We start from the raw sequence: 9,956 nt of genomic DNA, 5'->3' as shown, positions 1-9,956 counted from the left end.
AACAAACCTCATTTGGGTGTCCAGAAGTGCTACGACCAAGACTTGGGCAATTACCTCAGCTCAGGGATATCCAAGACTTGGTCCAGAAGTGTTCAGGCCGGCATCAATTTAATTACCAAGTCTGCTCACCAGATGGCTACACCGTCAAGTCTATGAATTGGATTATTGGACCCGAGCATGCGAGTTTTCCCGGGTAACACGTAACGGAATGCGACGGCTGGACGGCACGACTTGCTTGACGGTGCATCTGGGTGCAGTCGCACAGCACCAACTAAAGCTTTCTTGCATTGGCTCCCACTCTTCGAGCCGGTGGGCCTCCGTGCCAAACTAATAGTACCTCGTATGAACATCTCTAAAGAAGTCAAGATTGTTGTACAAGATCCGTTGCTTGCTTGGGTTCGGTGACTGAAGCTTTTTTGGAGTTAGTGATATTTCTGGACTATTAATCCGTCCTCATGTTAGTTTAGTATTTTTCATTCTTTCAGCCTTGGCATGGATCAAATTACCGATCCCGTTATTGTTTCTAAGAGTTAGTGGGGAGTAAGTACTAAATTTCACATCTTTGCATAGTTGATGTGACAAATTTCATAAAAAACAGTTGACGTTGCAAACCTCGGTGGACTACAATTACAAGTGTATGCACGTTCCTCTTAAGTTTTGGTGTGCCCTTCTTGAATTGATGGCTTACCATTTAATTATGTGCCATACCACGGATCCATTATTTGAATCGGCCAAATGATACGATCGCGCGCTCTCCAAAATAAAATTAGGAAATATATAAAGTCTGATAATTTATTATAATCTCAATATTTAATAATAATAATAATCTCAATTTATCAAAAGTAACAAAACTTATATAATTATAGTATTCAATCATCCAACTAGTATAAATGATACTCCATCTATTCATTCTTTCATCCATGACCCCAACTGTAATCAAGTACTAAACATCTTGCATTTGTAAAAAGAAAAAAAAAAAGTAGTGTAAGAATTACAGCTTAGTAAGAATCTCCACACATTTAAACGATATTAGAGTGAAAATATAAATTATAGAACCTCTTTTTAAACATCCAGCATAGCTCAATTAAATCGACAAATATTCCCAAAAATATACATCAAATATCAATCTTATTAAAAGAGATATATATTACAAATACCAATAAGTAAAACCTTTTATTCAGCATTAGTTTTATTTGTCTTATCATGTATTTCTTATTATCTAATTTCCAAGTTCTAGCTTTGGACTAACCACAATCATGCCCCAGTCCATAACTCATAAATAAAGTTTCTAAGCATAAGCCCACGAAGGCTATCCCACATATAAGCCTTGAGACTCCACTGTATAGAAGCCCCATGAGGTAGGAAAAAAGCACATGATGTGCTGATAACTCCTGCCCGAAAAAAGCATCTCAAATACGACACACACTTTTGGATTATGCAGCTGGGCAGTGTAAGAGAGTTTCTCGGGCTGGCATCCAAAGCTCCACCAGAGGGCTCTGATGCCCTGGAATCGGCCATTGACGACGAAGATGGGACTGCTTGCCGAGGTGGTTCCCCGCCAACCACGACCTCCTGGCCGGATGCATCGCCACCTCCCAAAGATCCTGTACTCCTTTGGCCGGTCGACCGAGTCGGGTTTGTGGGGGGGGGGGGGGGGGGGGGAGGTGTGGACTCTTTCTAATAGGGATCGCCATCCCCCATCGCTGGTGGGGATTCCGAGCCTATGGGAGGGGAGCCGGGCCGAGAACTTCTTCGCTTGGTGGGCTCCTAGCTCGTTTGATTGGGCCTGAGCTAGATCCTGCCTCCACCATATCCGTGTCGACATGCTACCCTTCGACTTGGCCCAACAGGCCCTCTCCTTGGGACCGACCTACATCACTCTGCAGCTCGGAGCTTGACTCAGGGCCGATTTTCGGTTGACTCGCCTCTTCGGCGATTTGCACTGAGTCACCCACAATAACCGTTTTCTCTAGTGATCCCCGACGGGCCACCTTGGTCGGCTTTTGCCAGCCGTCCAAGTCTAGCTATGATCCGAACTTGCTTGGCCTGTTCCGTGGGGAACTCGGATCTGACTGGGAGGAACCTGAATAAGATGCCGACTAGGGGGTGGACTCAGTCATCTTCCTCGGACGCACCCCGGTCTTGGAAACCCTAGGCTGCTAGATCGTGGATGTGGCTAGCCAAGGGCCAAATACTAGGCGTTGTTCCGCATTGACCAGCTCCTCCTGTTCCTAAATCGAGGCCTTCTGAATAGCTTCCACCACCGTTGGGGTCGGGACCCCCATCCTTGACACCCTCTCTGCCAGTGCCAGCACGGGAAGAGGAAACCGGTGCTTGTCGTCTTTATGGCCTATTCTGCCACATTGATAGTAAAAATCCAGCAAGTTCTCATACACAAATGCTTGCCAGAATGTTCGTGATCTCCCTCTGTTGAGAAACCCTAACTTAAGGGGATCAAGGGCATATATCTCTAGCTTAAACCCTAGTGAATCCAGGCTTCCTTTGCTAGTCCGTGAAGCCGTCCAAGGTCAATGGCCGACCAGCCGCCGTCGCTATGTCAATGTTGACTCCTTCTTCCAATACTCCATGGGGAGACAAAGGAGGTGGAGCCAAACCACTACCTTTTTTACTACATCTGCGGCCAAAATGGAATCCGACACCCATTGCTCCATTGCCAATAATTGGCTTGCCACCAACCAGGGGCAACTGACCTAGGCCAAGTTCTGATCCTCTTCACTCTTGAACTGGAATGCATGATGTTCCTCTACCATTGAGCAGGATTCAACATCATAGTCTAGCTTCTCCTTGATTTTCAGTTCCTAAGCAACCCACTTTGCCGGAACGCATTAGCCAAGGTTGCCGACAATGTTGCCATTGACTCCCATGCTTGCATGGATGCTTCCACTCTCTCCACCGGCAGCTCGAGAACCTCTAAAAGTATCGTTGGAGATTCCCGAGCTCCTCCTCTAAAATCTTGTGACTAGTCCACACTGGCTGCCGGATTTGGGGGGGGGGGGGGGCGCTGAACCACCATCGACCATGAGAGGTTGGACTCCACTCTTGGGAAGGGGCCGATCCTTGCTACTGTACGAGCCAAGAAACTGCAAATTCAAAAAGCATGTTCGTTACATTTAATAAGTTATTATTGCTATTGAGTTGCTCTCCCGTTGAATTTTCCTAATTCTCCTTGGTCTACTTTAAGCTTCATTAATTGGGCAAGTGTTGCATCGTGCTATCTAATTTTGCAATCCCATCAATGATTTTTTTATTTAGGGGTGCAAAATGATGCTTATGCAAGGAAGTTCGTCATGTTTCTGAGTATGCAATGCTCCAGATTTAGGTCGTACTTGCCTGGTATATCTCGTCAACAAGACTTCCTCTTAATCTAGGCACAGAGATTACGGAAAACTGTATAATTGTCAAATTAATAAATATCTACCCCCGTGTACGTGCACTACTCCTTCGCCTGATGGTTCATGTACCAACCTCCCTCCACAGTTGCTAAGAAGTGTTTGGCTGGAGTACAGCTGAGCATTGAAAATTAGTAGGCAACCATAAGGTCGAGTTGCATATCTTTGGGCATCAACTCTAATTTATTTAGCTTACGTAGAGTCTCATCAGCAGATGGTACTGTAATACAAGTACGAACACCTCCTACAGCGGATAACTGAACAAAGAACACACCATGAGCCCATTTATTTTCCTCGGATAACCTTTACGAAGAGTTGCAATGACTTGATTGGCCTTTATTATCTCCGGCATCTATTTCTATTGTTCAAACCATCAAAATAGGACTATTTTTCTAACAACCCAGAACCTCATCCAAAATAATTAGTCGGAAGGTATTATTTGAGTTTCTTAATCCTGTATAAGTATCCAAGATCTACCCAGCAAATAACTGATATGGAACTAAATACACGCCCACACGGTCCTCACATACTTTCTCCATTTAAGTCTTAACATTCTTGTCAGGCTAAGGGTTCAAATTCATTCAAATCTAATCACAAATACTATGATCGGCCCGTAGTCAGCTCCAATGGATCGGTGCTGCAGTGTCCCCTAGTTCACATAGGTTATGGGTTGGGTTCGCTCTGATACCATTTGTAACAATGTAGGACCTCACCTAAAATAGTTAGCCATAAGGTATTATTTGGATTTTTGATCCTGTATAAGTACTCAAAATTTATCAAACGAATAACTAATGTGAGACTAAACACACGCCTGTACGGATCCTAACAATTTTACTATAGATTCTGTGTAAATTTATAAAATATATATTTGTTTGAGAGAAATTGGAGGAAGTGAGTCACTTCCCCCAACTTTATTAATAGAATGAATATTTACAGAGGCAGAAGCGATCGCAAAGTGGGTACAGTAATAGTTTCAGTCTATTTGTAATATGGGTTTGGATCATCTCATTCTAGCACTACGTTGGCAAATTTGACATGAGAGGAACACAATAAGCTTCTTGAGAAACAAATCTTCAACCAACTCATTTCTGCATAAAATCCTTCATACCATTAAAATCTGAGGCAACCTCTGCTCACAGAACTATTCAGAAATTCCTAAAATAGATAACAGAGTAAAGAATTCATCGCAGACAAGTTATTTTCTTTCTAATGTTATCCTCTTCAAGACTTCAAGGCAGTCTCTGCTGCGTTTCTAATGATGATGGTAGATCGACTACGCGAACAAACAATAAAACCTTTTTGGGGAAAAATGGATTAAAGCTTATAAGGTAATGTAGTATCTATGAGTTTTAGGAGGTGAACAAGGAATAGTTTCTGAAACATGGGATGGGAAGCCTGACGATGCATGAAGAAGAATTGTTCAGAAATATCAAGTTTAAGCTTTCATGTATCTACTTGTTATTACAAATTCTCAGAAGTATGCCCAGGAGTTGATGATCTAGTGAAAAATACATGGATTCAGGTGACGATACGGATGAAGATCAACCAATTCTTGGGTCATTTATTTGAGATTTAGTACATATATTTTTGTGAGCTCAAGGAAAAAATTTCTCGATCAACGACATGAGGTGCTTCAAACCTAGATTTTATATCCAGAGATGACTTGCCAGTATGTGTCATATGATTTGTTATTGAGATGTAGGGAATACAAAATTAATCAAGGCATATATAAAAAACACTGCATTAATTTTTACCATTCAATCATGTGCTTGGTTAAAGGAGACACAAGTACAATATTTCTTTTGCCTTTGCTTCTCTTTAGCAATAGTTTTAGTGATTACATAGTTGTTGGCCACACATGCTTGAACACATGTAACATATGCAGACATATATGTTTCCTGTGAAAACAAATGTCAGCATAGTGATTATATATACTTCTCAGCATTATACAGAGGAAAAAAATAATGGACTTACATTGAGATGTCGACGATCGTCCATAGCATAGTTTAACATATCTTTTGCATGAAGCACCGCCAACAGTGCTAATTAAAGATGAATAGGCATCTTGAGCAGTAAATTGGGTAAAAAGCATCACAAAGTTTGGAAAATTGATAGTAAAGAACACATGATAGCACTAAGAAGCAATTTCCTCACCATGTTACATGATAAACATAATATATCAAACCTCCTAGAAAAAAAAAGCTCAATCTTTAAAACCTGTTTCAATTTCTTACTCAAAATAACTTCTGCGAATGTTTGAGTTGGAGCTTGAAGAGTAGCTACTAACTGAAGGTCCGCCGGATGATGATGATGCGGAGATGAAGTTAGAAATATCCATTGGAGGAAAATACATTGCTACAGGCATCTTGGGTGGCAGATCGGGCAGTGGAGCATCAAATTTGAGAACGTTAATTGCTTGTCTTATTGTCGGTCTCAGGTTGTAATCTGGATGGGCACACCACAACCCTACAATCATGAAGCGTTCCATTTGTTTCTCATCGAATTCCATCTTTAACCTTTTATCCACTGCCGTAAAACACATGTTTTTTCCATAAAGCTCCCAAACCCACTCAACCAAATTCACCTTGTCTTGCTTCTCTTTTAAATCAATTGGTTTTCTACCACATGCAATTTCTAGCACAACAACTCCAAAGCTGTATACATCTGATTCTTTGCTAGCTTTTCCTGTAAAATAGTATGATGCATTTCGATTAGCAAAAATGAATTTATATTTATCACTGATAATTTCAAGTTAATTAAACAATGCAGACCCAACTAAACAAGTCAACTATGGTCCATACTGGATATTGACATGTTTGTGTTCATATCGAGCTTGGCTGGCTTGGGTTTATTCTTGGGTACAATCGTTGATGGAGTAAGCCTCCAGGGTGGCTTTTGTATAGGTTGGACCAATTTACTATTGGGTTAGACAAGCTTGACCGAAGAAACTTGGTTAACCTAATTTTTCCAGGCATATATTTGTGGGTAGGAATTTACCTGTGGCCAAAAGGACATCAGTCACAAAACAAAACTTCATCTGAATTTAACTTCCTATAAGGCACATCCGCACATAGAGGGGTTTTAGTTTCCTTCAAATACCAAGGGAGAAAAGATTAGTCGCAAAATTCTATGCAAATCAGACTAGATTCTTTGTGAGCCAAAATCAAGCCTGGCTATTGATAAAATTAGGATAGCAGTGATTGGTCTTTCACCCTATCTTTTTGCAGAGCTGATGATTACACATGGTAGGCCTAGACTGCAGGGTTGCCATGGGCTCAAAGAGCATTTTCCTTGGTCTAGGCCAACCAACAGTCAGCAATTCAGCTCTACCTAGCATAAATAAGATCTATTTCTATAGTTTCCATCAGAAATGCATTCATTCAGATCAGAGCCTTCAATTGCAGCTAGAATTATAATATTACTTACCTGTCGTAGCATATTCAGGTGCGATGTATCCCCTCGTCCCAGCCATAACCGTTGTTTGCATGTTACTGTCATGATCTACAAGCCTTGCGAGCCCAAAGTCACCGAGTTTAGCATTGAACCCTGAATCCAACATCACGTTGCTCGGCTTGACATCTCTATGGACCACGCACTGCTCCCACTCTTCATGAAGATAGAGCAGTGCCGAGGCCAACCCGGATGCGATCTCGTACCTCTCTGGCCATGTAAGCAATCGCTCGTCGCTGTCTAGATGGCGATCGAGGCTTTTGTTCGACATGTACTCATAGACAAGCAACAAATCCCCTTTTTGATGGCAGTAGCCGATGAGTTGTACAAGATTGCGATGCCGCAGCCGGCTTATAATCGTGACTTCCGATATATACTCCTTCTTCCCTTGCTTAGAATCTCTAGAAATCCTCTTGATTGCCACTTCTTGCTTCGTATCATCCAACACTCCCATGTAAACCTCCCCGAAACCTCCTTCCCCAAGCTTTGCCTCCCGAACAAAATTTCTGGTTGCAATCGCGAGTGCAGTATAAGAAAATTTCCTAGGGCCGCCACCTCTCTCGAATGCATTATTGAGGGACAATTCAAGAGCCATCTCTTCTTCTTCTTCTTCTTCTTGTTCTTGTGCTTCCATCCCTCCCCTGGCCCTCTTACGCCATACTGCGGACCACAACAAACCCAACCCACATAGCAAGATCGCAATACCGACAGCAAGCCCCACCACTAGGCTCATCTTACTCTTCTTCTTGGCTTCGAAAGTTTCATTAGTTGGACTAGGTCCAGGGCTGGGAGCAAGATCCTGAGGACCCAAATTGGAGGAATTGAAATCCCAGGAATAGATGCTATGCGACTCGTAACGGGTCCCGGTGGAAGCTGACAAACCAATGGCTACGTTCTCCGGCAGGTATTCCCTCAAGTCCACAACATAAAACAGGCTCCAATTCCTCTGAGGATCTGAAGCATTACTGAGGAAGACGCTCAAATTTTGAGTCACAGCATCGTAACTAACGGATGCAATGAATTGCACATTCTCTCTGATGCTAGCATTCAAGTCCACTTGTTTTTTGGAAACGATCGACCAAATGTCGATGCCCACATGGTTGGCGCTCGTATCGTTGAACAGATGGTTCCTGAAGCTATCAAATTCGATAGCCACCACATCATTCTCCGCTACATTATTGCCAGGATTTATAAATAGTCCAAGACCCCCACCGGATGAGTTCGCTGGAGTCACAAAAGGGAAGGGTGAGAGGAAGAAGGCAAGCCCATCGGCACTTACAATTTGTCCGAAGCCGTTGATAGAGAATCTGAAATTTGTTGTGAAGTTGGCAAGCGTTCTTGAAGCTTTGTCCCAGAGATGCACCGGTTGGAAATATGTGGCGCTTCCAACGCTAGATTGAAGGGAAGCCCCCGCCTGGTTCTTGGTCAGTTCGACGTTGCTGCCGTTAAAGTAGGCATCGCCAGTGAAGTTTATGTTCGGTTTGTCCAGTTTATTGCCAGTGAAGTTGAAGGAGAGTGGGCTTGCAAGGGGGATCCCGATGGATAACAACTGAAAGAGGAGGAGAACTAAGATGTGGAGAGAACCAGACTTGCAGAGAGCCATTTGCTTGGGAAGGATAGGAGGCTCGCCAAGCTAGATTTCTTGAGTGGTAGAAAGACACGGGAGCTGTAGCTTCGTCAAGAAATTGTTAGTTGGGAATTAGCCACTTGAAGGGGACAGGTCTGCTTAGTGTCAGATAGTTTTCCTTGCACGTCTTGTCTAATTGCAACTTGGAGGGAGCCAGTCTTGCGACGATACAATTTTTCCATGCCACAACTTGGAAGGTGCCAGTCTTGCAAGCATATGCGCATTTGTGGCCCCAAAAATGGTCAAACATGGCGGGCCAATCGCAAGAGGGCACAAATAGGATCTACCAAGCTTGCCAACTTGTCAAAATAGAATATAGAATGCTGCTTTCCGGCACCGCTCATTAACCAGCTCAATAATTTTTTTTTAATCAAAGATTTAATATTTAATGTTGGGTCGGGCTTTATTATCTCCACAAACACATCCAAAAATTTTAAACAAGTCTAATACATAGAAAGCTTACCCAACTACTTATATATTTAATTAGATTCGTCTAAAATAAGCAATGCTTAAAGAACATAATAATCTCCTAGGAAGATATATAAGCATTAAATAATGTAACACATATTGTCGAAGAGAGCAATGGGAAAGTCGTATAAGTTATTTATTTATTGAAAAAAAAAGACTGAACAATGCCCAAGCATCACGTTCAAGACTTGAAAAAGCGCATTTGGACTTTCTTTGGATTTGTAAAATTTACTTTTAGTGAATCCTCCCTTCGCTACTCAAAAGAAAAATAATAAAACATTTTCGTATAGATTTTTATAAACAACAGCAGATGACTAAGTTGCAGGCCAAATGGATGGCATGACCTTACACATGAATTTTTCCAAAATTGCTAGCACACAACGCCTGTACATTAGAGAGCCGGCAATTGTAAAGAGAGATCACTAATTCTTTTTTCCAAGATCAATTTGTTAACAAAATTTTATATTTAAGAACAGAAGAGTCACAAGACCGATGTGTGAGACCCTGGACTGGCCCAGTCCACTTGACTGGCTTAGCCACCTAACTAGGGCCTTATGTGCATCACACATGAGGGCACCGGGAAGCACAGAAGAGTCACAAGACCAATGGATGAATAGGACTAAGGACTTCTGACCAGAAAAATAAAAAGGATGACTAGTTTATTCACGAAGCATCAAGAAACTTGCTAGTCTTCATCATCCATACATTATGAATTGCAGAGAGCCATGCTTGTTTGATGGGCTATTTGGTGATTTATTTTATGAATGGCATAGGATTTAGTGATGTACATCGTGGAGCTTTTCTAAAAGAAAGATAATTATGCAACAAATGGCTTGGTTGCTGGGGCAAAAGATTTGTTTCTATAGCGATGCATTGAGATGAGCACTCGATAAATGGAACTGATAATAGAAATGAGCAGTTGTGATTATCCAAATGCAAAGCTATCATGAATAATTAAAAAGAGAAAAAAAAAAAGGAAGATGCCCAAGTGGCGAACCAAG

General features: G+C 42.0%; 1 protein-coding gene across 2 annotated transcripts; it reads right to left on the bottom strand.

Annotated features, from left to right (window-relative positions):
• Nucleotides 1-5,272: 5,272 nt before the first annotated feature.
• On the bottom strand, nt 5,273-8,688 carry LOC120112353 (L-type lectin-domain containing receptor kinase IX.1-like). 2 transcript variants are annotated; one of them, XR_005513855.1, is made up of 3 exons: nt 6,837-8,688; nt 6,408-6,499; nt 5,871-6,095 (listed from the first exon to the last, which is right to left on the bottom strand). XR_005513855.1 is itself a non-coding variant. In XM_039131448.1 (2 exons), exons 1-2 carry the CDS (start codon nt 8,461-8,463, stop codon nt 5,641-5,643), a joined length of 2,082 nt encoding a protein of 693 aa, XP_038987376.1. In that variant the 5' UTR covers nt 8,464-8,667; the 3' UTR covers nt 5,273-5,640. The 2 variants fall into 2 exon arrangements, 1 of the variants encoding a protein (XP_038987376.1); XM_039131448.1 differs by lacking the exon at nt 6,408-6,499 and having other exon boundaries at nt 5,273-6,095; nt 6,837-8,667.
• Between the last annotated feature and the right edge of the window lie 1,268 nt (nt 8,689-9,956).

The sequence above is a fragment of the Phoenix dactylifera genome, chromosome 1, assembly GCF_009389715.1.
Source record: "Phoenix dactylifera cultivar Barhee BC4 chromosome 1, palm_55x_up_171113_PBpolish2nd_filt_p, whole genome shotgun sequence".
NCBI classification, from domain to species: domain Eukaryota; kingdom Viridiplantae; phylum Streptophyta; class Magnoliopsida; order Arecales; family Arecaceae; genus Phoenix; species Phoenix dactylifera.
This window is presented reverse-complemented; position numbering and strand designations above follow the sequence as displayed.